At 38.3% G+C, this 23466-nt stretch overlaps 3 protein-coding genes across 3 annotated transcripts; 1 reads left to right on the top strand and 2 right to left on the bottom strand.

The window, feature by feature from the left end:
• Positions 1–749: 749 nt before the first annotated feature.
• Positions 750–6313, top strand: LOC116289591 (alpha-L-fucosidase). The gene is made up of 8 exons (XM_031696536.2): positions 750–1157; positions 1508–1614; positions 1931–2061; positions 2319–2452; positions 3363–3460; positions 3543–3675; positions 3789–3959; positions 4104–6313. Exons 1-8 carry the CDS (start codon positions 787–789, stop codon positions 4345–4347), a joined length of 1389 nt encoding a protein of 462 aa, XP_031552396.2. The 5' UTR covers positions 750–786; the 3' UTR covers positions 4348–6313.
• Positions 6301–11861, bottom strand: LOC116289589 (protein SpAN). Its single transcript, XM_031696534.2, has 10 exons — positions 11693–11861; positions 10417–10572; positions 10206–10271; positions 9652–9843; positions 9322–9439; positions 8791–8888; positions 8420–8503; positions 7291–7563; positions 6910–7032; positions 6301–6530 (listed from the first exon to the last, which is right to left on the bottom strand). Exons 1-10 carry the CDS (start codon positions 11778–11780, stop codon positions 6409–6411), a joined length of 1320 nt encoding a protein of 439 aa, XP_031552394.2. The 5' UTR covers positions 11781–11861; the 3' UTR covers positions 6301–6408.
• A 1769-nt stretch (positions 11862–13630) lies between these two features.
• On the bottom strand, positions 13631–22765 carry LOC116289587 (uncharacterized). The gene is made up of 8 exons (XM_089038616.1): positions 22526–22765; positions 21527–21649; positions 20888–21404; positions 20487–20689; positions 20069–20405; positions 18899–19623; positions 18456–18668; positions 13631–17592 (listed from the first exon to the last, which is right to left on the bottom strand). Exons 2-8 carry the CDS (start codon positions 21578–21580, stop codon positions 14143–14145), a joined length of 5499 nt encoding a protein of 1832 aa, XP_088894742.1. The 5' UTR covers positions 21581–21649; positions 22526–22765; the 3' UTR covers positions 13631–14142.
• Between the last annotated feature and the right edge of the window lie 701 nt (positions 22766–23466).

The raw sequence follows: 23466 nt of genomic DNA, 5'->3' as shown, positions 1-23466 counted from the left end.
TAAGCATAAAATTTACAGCAAATACATTTTAAAGGCTAATTTAATCAGACCCTAACCCTAATGACGTTTTATTTGTTTCACGGGCTTATCTACTACAATCCTTTTCAAAATCTCATTTCAAATGTTAAAACATTGAGAATTTGAGAATACTAAGACAAAATTAGCATGACAGAAAGAGCTAACGAAAAGGATTCTGGAACAAAACGTCATCATGCTCGAGGTGTATTGAAAACAATTGTTCCTGAAATAATATTCTGTAATATTAGTAGGTTTGTTACTAGAGTACTTTTATTCTCACTGTTGAATAGGTGACGTCAACTAAATTAGATAAGTTAATTACTATTTTAGGTGACGTCACCTAAATTTGAAACTACGAGTAAACAGCTACTGAGATCAGGGGGAGAAACGATGATACAAATGGATGTCTATTCACTCATTCTCTGGTAAAACAACCCCCGGATTAGCATGACCGCTATTTGGCGCGCTTTTACTATTTTAGGTGACGTCGACTAGATAGTTATCTAAGCTAGATACATTTATCTAACTATTCAACAATTTGACTGAATGCACTCTAGTAGGTTTGTTACTAACAAGGTTTGTTACTAACAAGGTTTGTTAGACTAACAGGAGAAAAAATTATTTTCTTTTTGGGCATCAGTGAGGAATTTCTGACTGTGAGCTTCCTGTGGTTTGATGAGTCCCGACATGCTTTGCCAGGAAGGCCTCGTGTCAAACTCGTGACATGTGTATATTGTTCTCGTATTTACATAACGAAAGACGTCCAAGATGGAAGGAGCTCAAGGAATTTTGTTCTCCCTTTTTGTCCTCCTTGCTCTTTCTACGACTCTAACCATTGCCAAAGATTATAAAGCAACGAAATATGCTCCAAATTGGGATTCCCTCGATAAACGTCCGATTCCATCCTGGTATGACAAGGGAAAATTTGGAATCTTTATGCACTGGGGAGTTTACTCTGTCCCTTCCTTCGGTTCCGAGTGGTTCTGGCAGTTTTTACATGAAGGAGTTCCCTCTTATGTGGAATTTTTAAAGAAAAACTATCCCCCAGGATTCAAGTATGCTGACTTTGCTCCGATGTTCCATGCCGAGTTCTTTAATCCGAACGAATGGGCCGACTTGTTGGCAAAATCTGGAGCAAAGTAAGCTTAAGTTTATAACTTAATGCACAACAATTTCATTTCTTGATCAATAAGCATTTTACTGGCCAAAACAAAAGTGCTGTTTTATTTGAGTATTTGACTACCTCTTCTTAATATTTATGCCTTCAACTACGACGACTTCTTTTGATATCTTTCGTTGTAGCAACTTTCAAAGTGAAGTATGTCTTTCGTGTTATTAAGTTTAAAGCTCTGATGAATAATTGACGTGCATCCTGAAACCCCGCATTTGTTTATTTGATCATGTGAGCCCTTCTATCTGCCAATCCTTGGTTGAAACCTTGAAGAACTTAAAAAAATTAGAATTGGCTTCAACTTGTTTATTTTTGCAGATATTATGTTCTGACCAGCAAGCATCATGAAGGGTTTACTAACTGGCCATCAAAGGAATCATGGAATTGGAACTCTGTTGATACTGGCCCACATCGTGATCTTGTTGGTTAGTATACCCTCGATTAGAGTTGCACCTGAAGTTACTGTGATTTTCATAAACATACAAACTCCGTGTCTGCAATCGTGTTCTGATTGGCCTCGTAAGCAGAGGTATTTTCTATATCTGACAACGGTTCAGTATCGTAAGATAATGTATTGCCAAAAAACAAAAATTGCAAAACAATAAACAGTTAGTGGGGGGAGGGGGCTAGTTATTTACCATCCTAAAATTGGTTCAGATAAGGAAAACTACTGTAGCCTTTCGGCCTTGAATCATGATGACCATTGTGATGTAACCCTGATCTTGTTTTTTTTTTTTAAAGGTGAACTTGCTCAAGCTATACATAACAGAACAAATGTTACCTTTGGACTGTACTTCTCCCTCTTTGAGTGGTTTCATCCTTACTACCTGGAAGATGCTAAGAATACGTTTCACACTCAGAAATATGTGGATGTAAGTCTGTCTTGATACAATGATCATCTTAATACAATGTTCATTAAATCATGACTTGTGATTTGTGACCATGACTTGTTACCATGAGAAACACAGTGTAACTTTATAATACCACTGCAGATGGTAGTCCTTATATATTCCTTAGGTAACCCTCTGTGCACAACATACTGTAGTACAATGTACTTAATCATATATATTATATAAAAGGCAATAATTTGATTGACTGACTCATGCCGTCCTTCCCCTCTGCTCTACAGGAAATCATGCTTCCCCAGTTGTATGATATCATCAATAACTACAAACCAGAGTATCTTTGGACTGATGGCGACTGGTTAGCCTCTTCGTCTTACTTTAGGAGTACTGATTTTCTTGCATGGCTTTATAATGAAAGGTAATTATTTTATCATCTCAGATAAAGATCATAATGTCTCCAATTTATTATGAATGTAATGAATTTAAAAGAAACTGAAGTGCTCTCTGATCTACATTTTAACTAATGAAATAGTATTGAAGAAATAGAAAATATATGCGCATGATATGTGTAGTTATACTAAGCACACATTGCTTGGCAGAACACAAGAGAAGTGTTAGGAGAAGCATGACGTGTAGCAGAGTGCTTCTTGACGCTACTGAAAGTGCGCACTTCTGCTGTGTGCTCTCATAAAGCATGCGCTCCCAACTAATCAGAACAGGAGATTTATAACAGTTACTTTATAAATACATGTAGATGTAATGAGGGTCAGGAAGGAGGGGGAGGGGGGGGGGGGGGTCCAGATCCTGAATCACAAAAAGAATCTCACATCTCTGACATTGAATCAGCAATTCCTGAGTCACGGTTGATGTACAGTAAATGTCCCAAATCACTTTTTTTCTAGTTTCCCAGATCCTGCACTATATTTTATATGTTTCCCAGCTCCTGCAAATACCCTTCCAGACCCTGAGTAATGTGTTTTTAATCTGTCATGAAATCTTGTCATGCTACATGTATTATAATTTTGTTACATTTTTGTAGTCAAAAAACCTTCATTAGATACATGGTACATGTAGAGTACATGGTATCAGTAAATGATGCAATCTTTGCAGTGAAATCTTTTTGTTCTTATGGTTTTACTTGGGTGTTTAGCTAATGCCATTCTATGTTGATTCATGTTTTCATACATTTATTTTTTATAAATGATTTTCATCCTCAACTTAGAATCAGTGTTACAAAAACATTCAAGTAAATTCAGATGTTTAATATGATTAATATTAATTGACAGTCATGTGCCATTTTAACACAGTATTGATGTATTGTTTTTTAGCCCAGTAAAGGATACTATTGTTGTGAATGATCGCTGGGGAAATGATAGTAGATGTACACATGGAGGAGTTTACACATGTGAAGACAGATTCAACCCTGGTAATACTTGCTTGACTAAAGTAAATAGCTGAAGGATAGAGTAAATAGAGTAACATAATATTAAATTTTTTTTACTGTTTAGGCAAACTCCTGCCTCACAAGTTTGAAGATGCCACAACAGCTGATAAATCATCCTGGGGCTATCGTCGAAATATGAACTATGCTGATGTACGCACAACAGCTCAACTTATTGGGGAAATGGCTAAGGTTGTGAGGTAAAGTAAACTTCATTTGTCTCTTGAGCAGTTTTGTATTTCCCATGTTCACAGACTTTAAGGGTTCTATAATTTATCATTGTCTAATTCTATTCTATTTTATTACTTAATAGCTGTGGAGGAAACTATCTCCTTAATGTTGGCCCAGCATCAGATGGCCATATCGCACCAATCTTCCAAGAACGCTTGATTCAAATTGGAGAGTGGTTGGCTGTGAATGGTGAGGCAATCTATGAAAGCAAACCATGGAGAGTCCAGAATGACACAGATAATCCTAATATCTGGTGAGCACACCAAGATAGCAACTAGCACTTGACACCTTCTCTTATTTTCATAGATTTAATATTACATTGTATTGTTTTCAAGGTTCATTAATTATTTAAAGTGTATTAATATTATTTAATTATTTATTTTTGTGTTTGCTTCAGGTATACAAACAAGCCAGAGTTACTTTCAGTGTACGCTATCAGTCTTACATGGCCAACTAATAATGTGTTGAAGCTTGGTGCACCAGTTACCTCTGCTGAAAGCAGTGTCACTCTTCTTGGATACAATGGCTCCTTACCTTGGCACCCTTATCAAGGTGGAATGGCTATTGAATTACCAAATATTCCTGAATCCCTTCTGCCATGTAAATGGGCATGGGTATTCAAGTTAAAGCATGTCATTTAAAAAATCCAGAACTAGAATCTTGGCTGGGTAACAGTGAACAAAGTTGCCTCCATACTGTATCTGCATCTTATTGACTGTTTGAAATTTTTTTGACTCCCTGACTTTGTTGGTTCATAGAGCTTTGTTTATTTTTGCTTCATATATGTTTGGCTCTAGCAAATGCCAAGTTATTACCTCTGTGTCAAGCCCTGTTGCTAGGACCTTGAAAGGGGAAGTTCATTTTTCTATCAATCTTAGTTATCCCGTTTCTTTAAAAATTAAAATAGTGCTAAACATTATTTCATACCCCTACAAAGATGGATGGGGTGGGGGATTTCATTCAAACCATTGAATCACCCTAGCAACGGGCCTGGTGTAGTGACAAATCATCAACAAACAGATAGAGGTGCTATTGTTCACATGAACCCAAATTTTTAAGGATGGTTTCCATTTGTTGATTTATAAGGATCACAGGCCCTTTGCTCTACTCATGTGGTACAACATGATTTATAATACACTCAAGCAAAATTACTTGATTCTGATTGGACAAGAGGAGTATAAATAATTGTACTCTGTAGAGTCCCAACTAAGTTGCTCAGTTTTGTTGAGTGGATTATAAACAGAAAATCACACAATCTTCTCATACAATTCTGAATTTATAGATACTCTTGATGTTTTGAAAGTTCTCAAATTGAACTTGCCTAATGGCTCATCCAAGATTGAAAGCTTTCTAAACATCACTCCGTACCTATAGATTCCGAATTGTACTCAAAATCGTGCGAACCAGCTCTGATGAAAAAGGATTGGCATAAAGAGTACCCCAAAATTAATACTATAGCCAAGTTTAAACGTTTTGTGATGTAACAGAAACAAATTTTTTTGGAAAAGTGTAATTCTACCAATATTAGCTGGAATGCAAAGCTATGCATTCCAGTTATGCATTTTTGTAAAGTTTCGAATCTTCGAAGAAAGTGCCCAATTGAATATTGAGGAAAAATGTTAAATAATGATAATTTAAGCTAATGAATATTGTATCATTGATTGTTTGCAACTATCAGCAAGCCAAATGAAATGACAAAAGACATGGCAGCCATGTTGGTGGCATTAACAAAATTATGGGAGCTAATCTTTTGTTAAATACCACCAACATGGCTTCAGTGATGTAACTTGCAAAGAATACAACATGCAAACAGCAATTGTGGGGTATTGATGTGAACAAATTGTAGAGGCTTTGCACCATCACGTGATAGCAACCATGACTTGAAGCAGGAACCATTGAATCTCGTCTAATATGATTTATATTACATGAGCAGTTTCTCGGGGGGGGGGGGGGGAGACCATTGTAGTACCTCTTGTCATGGCTGCCGTCAAATGATGGTCATTATTATTTGCATATAGATTTGTCACTGATAGAATTTTGTTTTCATATTTTCGTATATATTGTTATTTCTTATTATGTAATGTAAGGTAAAAAATGCTGTTTGATGAAGTTTGTAAAGTAAAATGCTATTAGATGTAGCAAATGACAATATGACTAGCAGCTAACTTAATTTTATAATAAATTATGAGCATATATGTGCCTAAGCTCAGTATTATATATTCTATTTCCATATGCACAGCACTATCAAAAGCAGTACACTTTTCATGCTGATAGACTTATCTATTGATACGGTGGCCATCTTGAATTTTGGTATACCAATGGGGCAAAAGTAAAAAAAAAAAAATGATAAAGTATACGTCAATTTTAAATAATTTGATTCGAACTACCAGATATATGTGCCTTTCTTTTGAAAACGTAAAGTTATATAAAAAGACACCTGTGCAGTCTATATATTTTCCATTAGTGCCCCCTCGGCATTCCATAATATTGACCAAATTAAAGATGGCCGCGGTATCGGTACAAAGTGCTATTCATTCGTCATTATACTTAGAATCACTAATTTTTGAGGAAAAAACAAACAAACAAATAAACGATTTTCTTCACCAATATCGTATGAGTTTATTGATTAGTCAATTCCAACCCTAGTTAACAACAGTTTAGTTTTTTCACTCTCAGTAATCTTTAGTAAATTTTTTTAATAATTAACAAAGATTACAGCTTTTTCGGCAGTAGGTCTTGACGTAAGAGCCGTATTTATAATGATTACAGTAACGCAGTCTTTTCCAACGAGGACACTTGCGATCTTTATCTATGCAGGTTTTCGCTGAAGAAATAATAAAAAATATAACCATTACAAGAATCATCCTAATGACACACATTACCATGAGTGCTACCAAACCGAACCAATAAAAAATCGAAAGGGAATCCCATCACGGCACTTGAATACGGGCGGTGGATACAGCACTTACTTTTCAAAATTAGTGCTACATTTCAATAAGCAGATAAACCGAATCTTACTTTTTGCTCCAAATGGTCAAAAACTGGCTTCTGCGTGTTATCTGTCAGCCAGAAAGAATAAATTTGAAATTTTTGCATTTCTCACGGTAATGATCAAGTGAAATTAAGCAATCCGATAGCCGGAAAATATGATCTTGAATTGCCTATTACGTTAGTCACAAATGTACACTAAAATGTGGACTTACTTTGGTTACACTTGCAGCTTTTTTGACAGTAGCGTTGCATGTATTGAACAGTTGACCCTGATGTACAGAGTCCGCGGTTCTTCCAGTATGGACACCAGTACTTTTGGTCAGTGTAAGGACATCCTAGTGGCAAAAGGAGAAAAAAAAGGGGAATTATTACAAAAGAGAAATTGAACGCTCCTTGGTATCATAGTAAAGAATGTTGTAAAACAAAGTCGCAATTAAATTGCTGTTAGACGAAAAGCTGTCAAAATATTTAGAACAAAAGAATTAAGCAAGTTTAGCTTCAAATTATTGATTTAGCCAAAATCGTTCGTCTCAAGACACAGATCAAAATGAACTGGTGAGCCACGACGGGAAAGAAAGTATATTAAGCCTTACCTGGTGGGGGAGGGGTAGGTGGACGTGGTGGCCTAGGTGTTTGTGGTCTAGGGCCTCTCCCACAGTACAGTAGATTGGCTTGCTGCACATCTTTTTCGCTCAGGCCGTAGCGCTGACCAAGGTTTTTCCTGCCATTTTTACCCACGATAGTGTACACACCACGTCTAGTGGCGAAGGCAGTGGATGAGTAATGCATGATAGAGTCGTAATCATAGGATATGCCACGGCTGTTGATCTTGTTCGTGTCGTATTTGTGGAAGTTATAGGCCATTCCTATCAACAACAATATGTATAGAAATACAGCGTTAAGGACTGGTTTCCAATTTAACCCACTTTCACTCACACCATTGTTAATGGAGCAGAATGGTTTGGAAACTCCATAGAACAAAGCTATTGTTTTGCGTTTGATGTTGAACTGTACCATCACGTATACTGACCCTGCACAATGAACCAAAGCAAGTATGGCTGAAAATACTCATTTCCTTATTATTTTCATGTATGAACATTTTGAAAGTGAAAACTTTTGTTCGATGACCATAAACCATGCGAATAAATATTTCCGCACAGATACAGCTAAGTTACTAGATGATAAATAAGAAAGTATGAAAAATGCCGGGCAATTTCCTTTCAAATAAACAATTTGTATTAATCATATAGGATTAATTAACAAACAATAGATATTTTAGAACGTTTTTTAGAGTTAAAAACTTCAATATTCCCGAATACTATGAACAAACGAAGCAACTTTTCCTTTTCTGTGCACCATCAAAGTCATATAACAATGGATAAAGTCGAACAAAAACATAGAACAATGGGTTTCCCAACCATTCCGCTCCATTTACTATGCTCACACCGCGCACTTACGCTTCATTCAATGTTCTATGCACACAACGTTCAACTCACATATTGATTTTTAGAACAATATAGAGCAAATGCGAAGAATCGTATGGTCATTCCAGGGGACGGCCGTTGAATCAATTCAAATGATCTTTAAATATCACTATATATAAAAAATTACAAAGCTACCCCCTCTTCGTTGTGCAACCGTTTTTGAGGGGGATACCGACTCAGTCACAAACGTTTTACTGAGGTAAAAAGTATAAATATAAGCTTATAGTAATAATGTTACCTCGTTGGATATTTGCCCAGTTGATCCTGACGTAACTATCTCTGTCTGGTCTTGACTGCTCGTGCCAGAATCCAAGAGCGTGTCCTATTTTTAACCAATGAAAGTCTAGTTAGACACTTGTTGCCTAAGGTGGGGTGGAATAGATGGGGATATGCTTTACAAGAGAATGCACTGCAAGGAGTTAATTTTAATACCTGTCTAGGGTGGGGTGAGGTAGGTACAATTGAAATACTGAGAGGAGGGGGACATGATTCTAGAGCATACACTGCAAGGAGAAGTTTATTTTGATATCTGTCAGACATCAAAAAGCTGTAACAGTGCAGAGCTGTGTATTACAGGAATATCATCACAATAAAGTATAGAAAACCTACCAATTTCGTGAGCAACTACCCCCAAATGCTCGCATCCTCGACCAATGGAAATCTTCTGCGCTCCCGAGGTTCTTTGACGACCAACCATTGAATAACATCTAAATAAGAATGAAATACGCAATAAATAACCATTGTTTGATGAATTGATTTATTGTCGACTTTCAAAGATCGTGTATAAGATAGATATATAAAAAATCATTTCGTAAAAATTAGACGATCATATTTTGGTCGATTTTAGTCAGTTGCTATGGCAAGAAGTGGGTATTGAAGGAAGATGTCGACTGGTCTGAAATCCTTTGTAATCTCCACTTAAACCACAATCGTATGGGTATACAATGGAAAACAATAGGATCGAGCACGGTAACAAACACCGGCCCCGAAATAAATAACTTTTTCCCAACAATTTTCATTTTGTTCCTTCGTCACTATTGAATCATATGTAACATTGGCAATACCTTCACGCGTTTTTCTATACGAAATTGACAGGTGAATCATATTAACTACCAAAGAAAGAGTTAGCATTATACTTACCCTCCTCCAGAGAAGAACGACAAGTACGCTCCTCTTCCTTTCCATGGTATGAATCTCAAACAAGGAACTTTGGATTCCCAATGTCTCATTGCACGTTCGATGACTCCTCTTGCATGACCTGTAGAAAAACATCAAAACAAACATATATTTAATTATTTCATATGCAACAGTCGTCTTAAAGACAATGCATTAGGGTCTTTATAAACTCTTTGTAGATCAGTTCTCTCCTCCGTTCTGCTTCGGCCGTGTTTTCTTTTCTTCTTCCCTTCCGTGGTCACCCGACTATCTCCCTCTCGGCCCACAGCAGCAGTTAATATTACTGGTTCTTACTGTTTGAAGACTCTATCCTGTACGGTACGACGCCTTTTCCTCCAATTATCCACCGTCCTCTCTCGTTTTTCATCAAAGCTCTTTTAGACCTTCCTGTTCCTGTTGTAAGTCCACGGCTATTCAGGTAGTTCCTAATGCCATTGTCAACGACAATGTCTCCTTGGAATAGCTCAACTCCAGACGCCAAAAAAGCTACAAATAATTAAATAAAAATAAACAAATAAATATTTTAAAAAACAGCTTAAACGATTATTTTAAGGAAGAAGAAATAAAGTAAAAAATTCAATGAAAAACAGATATATTCGCTCACTATTCTTAATACTCATACCACAGGCTCCGTAATAAATATAATACATCGAATTGAATCGTGAAAAAATGCACGCCAGCCAATCATTATTCTCAAAATTTTAGAGTAGAGGCTAAATTGTTTTTACTAAGTTATCATTTTCAGGGACAACTCATGTTAACCCAATGGTAACCTGAACACATCATGGAGTATGGATGGGATGGATATGAGCTGCACACATGAAAGTCAATGAAGGACACGTACTTACCGCGGCTCGTCGATTCATTTTTATTGGTTTCCAGAATCACATCAAATATTGGCGCAGGCGGTTTGTCTAAAGAATGAAGAAAACAATTACTTTCAAACTGAAAACGCTTGAGAGTAGATGTTAAAAATCCCACCCTCATGCAGTCCTCAGTACAGACACGAGCCTGAAACTCAGTGAGAAAGATTAAGACTGAGATTTCACATGTCCTTACCACACTCTCCCCATTGACTATCGACATCGTAGTCAGACGTGGTTGCGCACCATTCGTTGTTGGAGTTTTTAGTGGTACAGTCGTAATACTTTTCACCGCGGTACGTGAAGGGGAAAACACAACATCCACCGTTCAGGGTCTTGCGAGTGTCGCATTCTGAAAGATGAGACAGTAATAGGATAATGATCTATATATCCGGTCATATTATACTTCATATGCTTATAAAAACAAATTCGACCCGTCGGTACACGGGACTTCTCTCTTCTATGTACTAGAAAAGCACAATATCCTAACGCATTACAGAATACATGGTAATAATAAGCTATTACTTAGATCAGATAAATTTAGTATGATTTACTTCAATTCTGTTACTCTAGCATCTCAGCTAATGAGAGGACATCCCTCAGCGGGATACGCCCCGTGGTGTTTAGATGGGGTTCATCATCAAGTTTCAAACTCTTCTAGCATTTTGCGAACATTGTAATTATCTGAAATATGCTGTTTTAGATCGATTTAAACTTAGAGCAAAATTTCACAACAACAGAAAACAATAATGAATACAATTTTTTTTATAAATGAGCCATGTAATCAGTTGGCTTTTGGTTTAACCTTTTTATGATGACCCGAGGAGCTTTGGAATTGCCTGTCACCAAAACCATAGTTAATAGACAATATCAAAATAGACTTTGTCAAAACAAAGCATTCAAAGTCTGCATTCGTCAAAGTTAAAAACGTTAAAAACACCATATATTATCGTATACTCTGGTTTATAAGCTTTAAAATGGTATATAGTTCGTTAACCTTTACTGCGAGACCCTGTAACAAGACGTGCAAAAAATGTTCTAACCGAGATCAATAAGTATCTCGCAAAGTTTGACATTAAAAAAATCTACGAACTTTAAAAGTCATATGAAATATACTGCCTATGTGCACTACACAACAAACCAGGCAGGAAGGCAGGAAGCCACCTCTCCGAAACAAGCTAAGTGTGCGAAGAAGTCATGAGCTTGAGTAATATGACTATATTACTGACTCAAACTTCGATCATTTGAGTAGACGCCTTATTACATTTGTGACTGAATATTTCTCGTTGGTTTTTGTCGTTTCAGTGCAAATCGAGAATAAAAACTTGATGGTTAAAAGGAAACGGTAACAGCAGCCGACATAGGGTCAAATACGCTTTCTGCTATAAATAATTAGCCATGAAAGATTGAACAAGACGAACACGACAAAGGTTAAAATGTTTGCTGAGGAAAGATACCTTGTTCGTACTTACCCTGAGGTGCAGCTGTAGTAGGAGCAGCGAAAGACGACCCTGCACATGAAAAGGCTAAAAAGGCCGCTAAGAACACTTTCGAAATCATCTGGACTCTCTTGATTGTTGGCCAAGTTCAATAGTTGCTCGGTCCTTGAGTTGATATACAAATCTAATTCTTTGCACGGTTATAAGTCATTATCTGGACTGCATTGCGGCGCATGGGGCCGTAAAGACTCTGCAGTCATTGGATGGAATATACAGTACGTCATTACCAAGGAGGATTTCCGGCTTAGTTACTTGACCTAAAACGATGCCTAAGTAGTGACAATACCTCTTAACACTTTATCCAAACATGTTGAAGGTGGGGACGTGTGCCGCAAAAATCGACTTCCGGTTTCACAATAGTTGCGGTCAGTTTGGCCATTTTCCATGGAAATGCTCTTAAACGCCACAGTGAACCATATGTAAATTTACGGAGGTGAATCACCATAGATACGTCAAAAAACGCACACGCGCACACACACAAAAAAATGCCTGAGACATTTAAATAATTCCGGAAATGCTAATTGGAAACACTACATAATCAATCTTTAAAAAGCTAGTTTAGCCTGCGTAGCCAGGCGTTCCTTGTGGGTTTTGGGAAGCTAAAGCTAGTTGTCAAGCGTTTAAAATTCCGTAAGCAATGACCAATCAGAGCTCGCTTGTTGACAGCTCACTGTCAAAATGTTTATTTTGCTCCAAAAGGTCACTGCAGTTTTGCCTTTCGCTCTAATAGGTAGCTGTCTGTAGTACTGTGTTGGTCTAAAGTTATATTCTAAGACTATGAATAAGACTATGGATAACGGCAGGAATAACAATAATTTGCCTAGTGCTTTTACTTTCGCATGAATAGAGCAATTGCTAGCAGTAGTGTTGTAAACTGATAAGCGCTTATTCGCCCGCCATTCTTTTAAGAGAGCACAATGGTAATAAGATCTGTATAGTTGAATGAGCAAAAACTTCCCAATGGAAAAGCACCACCCCCAGTTAAAGTTAAGGGCTGGGCAGGTTTCCTGTGTCCCAAGGTCAAGGTAAAGCGACCAATCAGATTGCTTTGTAATACAGTCCCGGAAACTGCATGCTGTGAATGCTGAGTGAGGCAAACTCGTATTACCTCATTACCTCAATGGTACGTAATACTCGTGTTTGCTTTGGTCAAAAGGGCACCAGGACAGACGGATTGGGTAAATTTGGCCACGCCAAAAAAACACTCAACAGTTTGGCTTGCTTACCCCCGTTTGCGTACACATACTACATACTGATCCTATTCTGCCAAGGGTTCGTTATTTTATTTTCGTGGCTGCAATGAAGTCAAGATGGCTCAAAAGGGAGATTTACGCAACCCTCCCATCAGATCTAATGGTCCGTCCCTAACGAGTTATAGGTCTGATATATCTGTCAACGACTCACTGCTCCCTAGATAGTGATCTTAGTTACGTACACGATTGCGTTAGTAATGGCTCACGTAAGATCTACGTAAAAACCAATCACGTAATCAGGAATCACCTTCTAGAAATAGCTTTGTACTAGTAAATATGGGTCTGATATTCTTGTAATGTTGTAAACACGGCGAAACAATAAAGCTTCCCGAGTACAGATAAAGTCGTACTCGTGTCTTTGCCTTGCCGAACCCAGAATGGGAATGTTACAGTATCAAGTCAATGATTGTTGTCCCCCTCCAGGGGATCAGGTTCTGTCTATCTAATGGATATATCATTTACATTGGTGCCGTGCCTATTTCAAAAAACGTTGTTGGTCGGAGATCTGAAATCTGAAGCTTGAGACCGAGTAAGCACTCTGCTAAATCTAATATTCTCAAGCGAGTGAGCAAGAAGTTATTTTAACCTTTGTAGGCATCAGATTCCGCTCATTTCAGACCCCCCACCCATCCCTCCCAGATAAGTATTGCACAGTCCCTGATAAGATATATAGTGTAATAAATATGTGACAAGTATAAATGAATTTTAAATTAGCCTCACTTAGCCTTAATGAAATATAGAAAAACTTAAAATGTTGCTACTCAGTGGCGGTTATCCTGAATGGAACTACCTTAAATTTTCTTACAGTTCAAGAGTTTGACTTGGCCGCTCTTTTAGACGGGTTTTCACGCCCTTTCCCTAGTGAAGAAATAGCCTTTCCTTCCTCTCATCTCTCTGCATTTATCCCCTTGGCTCTGCTTACTTTCGCCGAGATACTAATGTCGTCTCCCGTAGTTGCCACAAAAACCATCTTAAGCGAGCGCCACTCTACTACTTTCTATATATGTATTCTAGGTTTGCATATTTCCGTGCATGAGTATTAGTAACCGTACTCCGCGACTATTTCATCACACGCTGAGACGCATGAAGTTAGAAATGCAGTATGTAAATCTCCTTGTCATAGTCAAGGGATGTAGTCTAGGACTTTTTAACTAGGACTAATATTAAGGGTTACTGGAAGTTTTGCTTGAATACAGATTCAGATATGAAGACATTTTTTGAATCTACCAAGCTGCCGCCAGCGATAATCACATTGGGTCGAGCAAGCAATGCCTTTCGGGTAAACTCAGTTTTTTGGACATCTGTTTTATCGTCATCGTCATCAAGATCTTTATCTCCATCTTCAAGAGAGGGGGAGTCTGGGCAGGAGCTTATGTTTCCATCCACAGGGATCCCATGGAATATTGAGGTAACATGTCCGTTGTCATCACTTATTTGACCAGAATCTTCCGGTGAGTGTAGTTTTAACGTCATAACCTTGGGAGCTTCAGCCATTCCGAGAACGAGGGTATTTCCTACTACATCTACTCTCTCGGGTTTCCAATCTGAAGTAAAAGTGGCCAGCTTAGTTCCATTTATTAGATCCCATGCATCGATATTGCTGTTCCTGTATCTATATCGCGAGTACGCCACGTGGCCATCTTCAGATATCAAAATGATGTCAACCGTTTCACAAGTAAACGTGTGCAAGATGCGTCCACTTTCGATCTTCCATGCATTAATATTACCATCACTTTGTGCAGTCAGAGCAAGCTGAAGTGGAACTGAAATAGCTGTAGCATAAGCGATGGGGTATTCCTTATCTTCCAGCTTGTGCAGTAGTTCTCCCGTCTTCAGATTCCATAGCCTTGGCTTCAGATCATTAGTAGGACAAACAAGATACGTGCCATCTCTTGAAAGAGCGGAAAACGTCAAACATAGCCTCTTCTTCTGGATTTCCAAGAACCTGTGCTGACCTGTGTTGGTATCCAAGGCAACAATAGGCAGCGTCCTGTCCTTAGAATGTTCAACAGTAGTGCTTACCTGAGCGCAAACTACCATTCGACCGTTTTGGCTAACAAGCAATTCTTCAAACTGGTGCTTCTGTCCAAAGATGTACTGCTGAGTCACTTTGCCGGTGTTGATGTTCCAAACTTTCAAATTTCGTCTTCCTCTGGAAAATGCAATGATATGATTCTCGTCCACACAACCAAATGCTTTTGTTCTTTTTGAGGCTTTTCCTAGAAGGCAACGCTCGACCCTGCCTTGCTTGAAGTCGAATACCTTATAATGTAATAAATTTACATCGTGTATAAAGCCTACACCACGCGTAGGACTGCACATTCGTAGCTCTTGTGGAAGAACTGACGGTATACCACATTTAATTGCTCGAAGTTTGGCTCCACTTTTGCAATCCCACACGGATATTTCGGAAGACATTTGAACGTTTGCTGTTGCAATGATGTGACGACCATCAACTCCTGGGAACAGACCAGTCACTGTATCAGACGAAGCCACTGCGGCATTTTTCAAAGCACTGATGTTTTGGGCTGTCTTGTCCTCTTCAATAGACCGTCTTATGTCGTAAATGCGTAGAATGTTATCATTTGCAATAGATATCACAAATCGTCCATCCCTGGTGAAGAGGTCGGTGTGGATGACGAGTGTCCCTAACGACTTGCTCTTCAGCGTTTGAATTATCTCACCAGATTCGAGGTCAGTAATCATAACTTCATACTGAACGATGCTAAAAGCCTTTGTGCGGTCTTTAGTCAGCTGTAATCGATGAAGTCCAGGATTAATGGAAAATTCCTTGATTTCTTTGGAAAGGGTTCCTCCATGAAGGCCATAGAGGCGAAGGCATTTTAGAGAAGATGACACTGCTAGTAACTTCTCATTACTGACAATCTTGGCTTCGTGAACAAAACAATCTTGATCTTGTGCAAAAACTTGTACTTCACGAACGTACTTGCCGGTCCGAACGTCCAAGATCTTGATCACTTTACTCTCTCGAAGACAAAAAACCGCCAAGTTTTGGTGAGCGTCCAGGGAACCATATTGCTCGTCTGTATTTATCTTGCCTACAGCAAGAGAATGACGTAGCATGCCATCAGCAACTGTCCATATCTTTAGGTCTTTGTCTGTTATAGCCACAATGCGTTCCTCGTTGTCTGCAAAGCTCACTGGTGGCATTGGTTCGTATCTTGTTTCTTCCTCCAGAGCATGAAACTGCTGCAGTATTGTACCAGTTTGTGTGTTTATCAAGAAGATGTACTTGGAGCCCATGATGAGTAAAGAATGTAAATTCTTTTCGCTACCCTTCATTGACCAAGTAAAAGCCATTTCAAATGGGTCTGTCAATTTCATTTTTCGTTGAACCTTACCGCTTTGAAGCTGGAAGGCCTGGATCTGAAGGCCGTCAGAAGTCGTTGAACCGAGGTAAGCGGTCTTTCCACCGCAGCTGAACGCACAGCAATGTAGCGCATCTTCACTTATTTCTAAAGATGCAACTAGGGCTCCACCTGGGGATGATAGACACTTTTGACTTGGTATGAGACAAGGTACTGGACTTGTATATGCATCCTTGATTAGAGATATCATGTTAGGAAATTCGTCACTATTCGTGGTCCTTTCGAGAAGACGGCCAATGAGTTGGGTTGCAAGCTGTCGAGGATCAGTCCTCAAGGCAACTGCAGACAGACGAAGCGTTTTATCAAGAGTGTCAAGCTCTACATCATCAGGGAAGGCATTAAGAGCGGCATCGAAGTCTTCAAGAACAACGTCTATCGATTTGGCTCGGATTTTCGTCAAGAGAAAACCCAAATTGAACAGCACTTTTTCTTTCAGTAAACCAAGCTGGTTGGAGCGAATGAGATGATATGGTAGCTCACTAAGTTTTCTCAAGTTGAAAATGGGCTTTTCGTCACTTGTGTCAAACATCATGGGCTGGCTAGCGACCAACCTATCGTCTGAATGCTTTTCTCCTTTTTTGTTGACATACGGCTTTTTCTTTCCTTCAGCCCATGTCCCAAGAAAGTATTCGCTCAGGTTGGCATGGATCTTCTTTGCTTGCTCTCCAACAAGGTATCTCTCGCGTGCCACTTCGATGAATTGTCGATGATACCAGTAAATCACTCTCGTGTCATCAGCGCCTCGGTCGATCAAGTAGTCCTTTATGTCACTTCGTATGCGGATCCATAACAACGGTGGCAGTCGTCTTATTGGCGGCGTCCAGTATTGGTAGACATCATTCAAGACATCATCGTCAAGAGAGAGTAGATCTTCCAGTTCAGTTTCAGTGAGACCATTTTTTGATGCCGTGATGTAACCTAGGGCGTGGCCAACAAGAACTTTTCCGTGGATTCGCTCCACTCGATCAAATAATCCAAGGATGATATCTTTAACGTTAGGAGGAAGGTCCCATTCGTTAAATGGAGTGTAGGACTTCCATCGGCGTGATTCATCAAAAGCCAGTCTTAGGTATAATGGCAAGGGACATTCCTGAAAACTGATCATGACTTCGTGTCTTTGTTTGGGCTGTAGAGCTCTTTTTGCGGCTTTGAGCCAGTTGTCCAGTATGATATCAGCCTCATTTAAAGGGATCTGTGGAACTTCCATGAAACTTTCCTTTGGAAGCTTCAACTATGAAAAACAAGCAAAAATAACAGAACATCGTTTAAACTCAAACATTATATTTCATTAACGAGACAAATACCTCGAGTTCTCTGTTGCACAGCGTGGAAATATTTTAAATATTCATGTGTTGCAGTAGAGGTTCGTGGAATTTCAAAGGTGTTCGTATTATTTGTGCATTCTTTACTTTATTATTTCCGTTGGTATTAATGAATATAAGTATAGGAAATCGCACGATCTCGAATACAATTCGGAATTTATAGGTACGAGTGAAGTTTTGAAAGTTTCCAAAATTGGACGAGCCTTATAGGCGTGTCAAAGGCGAGTCCAATAGACCAGTTTCGAATTCCAAATTACCGCTGTGTTATTTGATTACAGACTCATTTGCACAGGGTTAGCCTCGTATCAGTGTTTAAATATTCACGAATACCAACGGTAAAGTAAAGAATGCACAACTTCAACAATACAAGCACTTTGAAACTCGACGGACCTTGACTGGAACACGTGAATATTCTACACAAAGTCGAAGCTAATCCTGTGCAAAGGAGTCTGTAATCAAGAAACACAGCGGTAATTTGGAATTCGAAACGGGTCTATTTGAAAACTTTCAAAAGATCACGAGTATCTATAAATTTCGAATTTAAGAGAAGATTGTGTGATTTTTTGTTTTTAATACACTCAACAAAATTCAGCAACTTAATTTGGACTCTTCAGAGTACAATTTGAGAATTAATTGTACTCCTCTTGTCCAATCAGAATTTAGTAATTTTGTTGAGTGTATTATAATGGTGAAAACCATAATGGAAGGAAATTACTCAATTCAATGAACACTTATGACTGAAAGGCAATGCGGGGCTCCAATCAACTCTTACCTTCAGACTTGGTAAACACTGGTACTGTTCACCTGGTAGCGTAGACAACACAGCATACACATTATCAGGCAGGTTACGTGGTAACCAATCAAGAAGGCGCCCGCTATCGTCTACGGAAAGCTGATCGAGTGAATCAAGGACAAGTACCAACTTCATGTCCTGACTGGCGTTATCCAAACACTCGGGGAAAAATTCCACTAGAGATTTGATATCCTGAAGATAAGTAATTGAAACTTGTATTTAGATCATTACCTCATATGCATATACTTGATAATTATCAATGTACAATTGTGTGTTTGTCGTCTTCACTAGTCAAAGTTAATGTATCGGCTTATAATAGCTTCATATATTAAAGAAATATTTGGATTCACTCATCGGGGTCAATTAGAGCATCACAGTAAGGTTACAAGTATATACAAGAGTATATAGTCACGATATTGTACCTCTGGAATATTTGCAGTTTCACCAGATATCTTGCACAGTTGCTGGCATAAGCTTCTCAGGAGAGGTCGTATGCTTGAGGATTCAGGAGAAGTTCCAATGAACCTGCAAACCATTAGAACGGACTCGCCTTCAAACCATGACTTTACATCAGTTGCCACTTTAGCCATTAAGGAGGTTTTTCCACAGCCTGATTCTCCATGTAGCACTATTGTTCTCTTGCTATTGTGCAGCAGTCCGTCTTTTATTGATTCCAGAAAATCCTTTCGTCCAGAAAAGGCCTTGCACTTTTTCTGGCAGAATGATAAATGCAGGAAGATTTCTTCAGCTAACGGTTCCCTAGTGTCTGCAGTCTCGCTTTCGGCTATACCATCGCTTATCATTTCTGTTAGCTTGTCATAGAAGTCACTACAAAGCTTTTCAATGTACTGCGCATGTTCCGAGGAAACGTCTGTATCTATGCCATTCTTGTTCCACTTCACATTGTACTGAATGACGTTCTTGCTGGGGATGGCTTTTGGAAGGTCTTTTTCTCGTAGGGTATTCAATAAAGTCTGAGCCTCTTGATCCACCTCTCCAGGCGTACCCCACGTCTTGTCCACAAAGCTTCCTACCTTGGTATCTGAAATGTGCTCGTTGATGTCAGTAATGACACGCTTGAACCAAAAGGTATGTGTTGCTGGACTCTTAGCGTTAGTGATGCCACGCCGAATCTCATTCTCTGTCACTATAAAAAAGATCAATCATTATTATTGGTATTGATAATTCATATTTTTTTGATGATGATGATGATGATAATAATAATAATAATAATAATAATAATAATAATAATAATAATAATAATAATAATGGGAGTTTCTCATTTATCGCAATTACTGTATCTCAATGCGCTTTTACAATATGACCAGTGGAGGACTTTACAATCATGAATATGAATTGTTAGTAGATTAGTATTATGCCTCCACATTGGGATAGGCTGTTGAACCGGGAGACAATCCCCTACTCTTACACGAATAATTCAACAGGTTCTTTTATGTCCCCCATTTTACTGCAGGTTAGGAAGGGTTGGGAGACAGGGCCCTACGGTTTTAAGTCGTCCGAGAAGATTTGAAAGTCTAACCATTTGCAGATATAATTACAAAGGCAGCACCTATGGTGAAAATATGTGTTACCCGACATGTAGTACTTTAGTCTGTCATCAGGCTTGTTCGTCAGTACTTTGTCTGCTGCCTTTCTCAGTACTATTTGCATTCTTTCAAACGCTGCCCACCATTTGCCGGACGCCTGTTTTCGTAGTTCTGGGTTACCATAGTTACGGTAGTCTGGAAGCACAGATGTGATTGGCTGAAGAAGATATTCCGGGGGTACGGTGTTATCATCGCGAGCAAACCATAGTTTTAATAGCTCAATGTCGTCCTGATCGTCGACAGCTCTTAGCAGAATCTCGAATTCAGAAGCAAGAATTTTAGGCGGAAATGGACGGTAGCCATACTTTTGACCCAGAAATGTCTATATTACCAAACAATAAAGTCATGAAATTATACAATCATAAAACAATCACAGTCAATAACTACTACTGGTGATACTCACGATAAAGTTAGGTCCAGTAGATAGCTTCTGACATGCGCGTATCTCCTTCATACAGAGTTCTGATGTAAGGTGATCATCAGTGGACTCGTCTCGTACTCCCCATCTCATATCCACCACCTGAAACTCGTATCCTCGCTCCTGACAGAACTTCTTGATACGAGGATAGACCTGTACCATCAGCGTGTTTCGCTCTATGGATGTGTCTGGAATAGAGACAGTGCAAGATCTTCAAACTGAAAAAACCTTCAAATGTTTTATCGATACCCTAAAACGACCTCTTAATCGGAAAACAAGAGTTATAAAATAACGGTTATTTTACAGAATTATTGTATGAATAATTGAGGTCTAAATTCCAACATTAATAATAAGTTATATTAATCATTTCTATAGACAATCATCACCTGTGAATGTCGAACTAGTGAATATTCGCACCACCTTGACATTTTCTGGAAACTCCATGTCTAAACCACCAACAAGAGCCTTCTGCATTTTCTCGCTGTAGTCTGTAAGATTACTAGCAGCACCACCTTCTTCACTTTCATTATCGTTGTCGTCTTCGCTTTCATCATTACCATCATCTTCTTTATCATCTTCATTCTCATCATCATCATCATCATCATCACCATCATCATCATCATCATCATCACCATCACCATCACCATCACCATCATCATCATCATCATCATCATCATCACCATCATCATCATCATCATCATCATCATCATCATCATTATCATCAACATCAACATCATCATCATAATCTTCTCCTTTTTCTTTTTCTTTTTCTTCTTCTTTTTCTTCTTTTTCTTCATCTTTAACTGCCTTCTTTTTCTTTTCTTCTTCATCATCGTTTCTTATGGCCTCCTCTTCACGACTATAATTTGTTACCTTTATCTTGCCTTTCTTTTTTTTCCATTTCTGAATAAAAGACGAATGGTATGTGTACCTGTCAGGCTGTGTAACGGTGTGGTAAGCTCTATAGAATTTGTACCTGTTAGGCTGTGTATTGGTGTGGAAAGGTGTAGACTATCAATGCGTACCTGCTCAGCAGTCACTACTCTAAGCTTCTTTTTCTTGCTGCTTCCAGAGCCCATTCTTGATGATCTTCTCAATTTTTAAACGCGCTCTAAGTATTTATTAAATTAAGTTACTGATTCCTTGAACTGAACGATAAAAGAAAGAAAAGAACAAATAAGAGAAAGAATGAAGAAAGGATGGAAGGTAGGAAGGAAGGAAAAAAGAAAGATGTCTCAGCTAATTTAGTTCGATAATGGCTGTCCTGCTCACTTATATTGATCAAGTGTGTTAATAAGAATCAGCCAGTCATACAAGCGTGGGCAGCTGAGTTTGCTCTAGATAAATTTGAACTCAATATTATTAAATATATGCACGAAAAAAGATGAAAATATTGTTTTTAGTGGCGGATCCAGGATTTTGAGGGGGGTTCCAACTGGCCGACAAGAAGGAAAAGCTGGAACTTGACTTTATTTTCCACACATATTGACAAGTTTACATAATGATTTACAGAAAATAACTCTATCGGCTTCACAAAGGGATTTATAATTACATTCTACTGAGCAAAAGGGGTCTGTTCCCAAACCCACGTAACCACCTTTGGATACCCTAATCATTTAATTTTCGCTCTGAATTCTCAAAATCTTATCAAAAATGAACTTCAGCTCATAACATAACACTTTTTCCTAAATAATCGTATTCATTTTCAAAATGTTTGGCCGACTGGAATTATTGACTACTTTACATTGTTTCCATCATAATATATGATCGACCCCAAGAAGTTTAGTAAAAAAAATTAGTGATAATAGTAGAATACCCTGAATCTTCTGAATTAGTAATCCTGCGATATTTTTGGATATCAATCATAACTACTGTTCAGAACAAGAGCATAAATAAACCTGCATACAAAGCTGTGTGTTTATCTCAAATAAATGACACTTGGTTTAGTAAGCGTTCGAGTTGATCCGGCTTAAGTTTATTTCAAAAAATAATTTAGTGTAAAAGAAGTCTAAAAGTTCGCTTACCTGACGAAACGTTGCGTTGCTGAGGTTCGATTCATACCTTGGTTTATCGAGGTGTGTCGTTTAGTATGTTACGATCGAGCGACTTATTTGTCTTGTCACGCATGCAAGTTTTCTCTTTAAGTGCATGACGTCAGTAGTAGTGTATACATTCGTGTATTTAAATATTACTCTAACTGTGTTCAAAAACAAGTGCTAGAATTCTCATAAACCATGTGGATGCCATGTTTGTTTAGTTGTTGTTTTGTTCGAAAGTCACTGAAGATCAAATGAAGGGGTTAAGTGAAAGATGCGTGATAGCGTATACCTAAGATAACAGGTGTCCAGCCGAGCGTTCAGATACTTCAAAAAAAAATTAATGACGACCTGAATGAGTTGTAGCATGATAATAACAGGAATTATTAGGATTACCTGTTGGACTTTACTACTATAGAACGATTTCACGAGTTGTTGAAACTCTATACGTTCAACTCAAATGAGATAAAAGTTGATTGGCCGGCTAGAGCGGATGCAATTTTAAACCGTGAAATAAAATCAAACTAAATACTAACTAATAGTTTCTATTTAGTGACTAATAGTCACTATTACTCAACCAGAACATTTATTGAACAAAAGACACAAATGGTCTCTTGTGTATTTGTCTTTGTATGATGAATGTGTTCTGGTTGAGTGATAGCGATCTTTAAAATCACTTATATGTGAAAATCAATGCTCCGAGGTAGATCATTTATATATATCAGAAAAAGAACAGGACCGAGTATCGTTCCTTGAGGAACACCAAAGGCCAGTTAACGACTTTTAGATAAGGTACCATTCACAAAACATTGTTGAGATCTATCAGTTAAGAAAGATGAAAACCAGTCCCTGGAATTAGCATCAAAACCATAATGTTCTGATTTTAACAATAATATTTCATGATCAACCGTGTCAAAAGCCTTTTTCAG

This window comes from Actinia tenebrosa, unplaced genomic scaffold (assembly GCF_029948245.1).
Source record: "Actinia tenebrosa isolate PJP-AT-01 unplaced genomic scaffold, QUT_ActTen_1.0 PGA_scaffold6__47_contigs__length_16458017, whole genome shotgun sequence".
Lineage (NCBI taxonomy): Eukaryota > Metazoa > Cnidaria > Anthozoa > Actiniaria > Actiniidae > Actinia > Actinia tenebrosa.
Note: the sequence above shows the minus strand (reverse complement) of the source record. Positions and strands in the feature narration are given on the sequence as shown.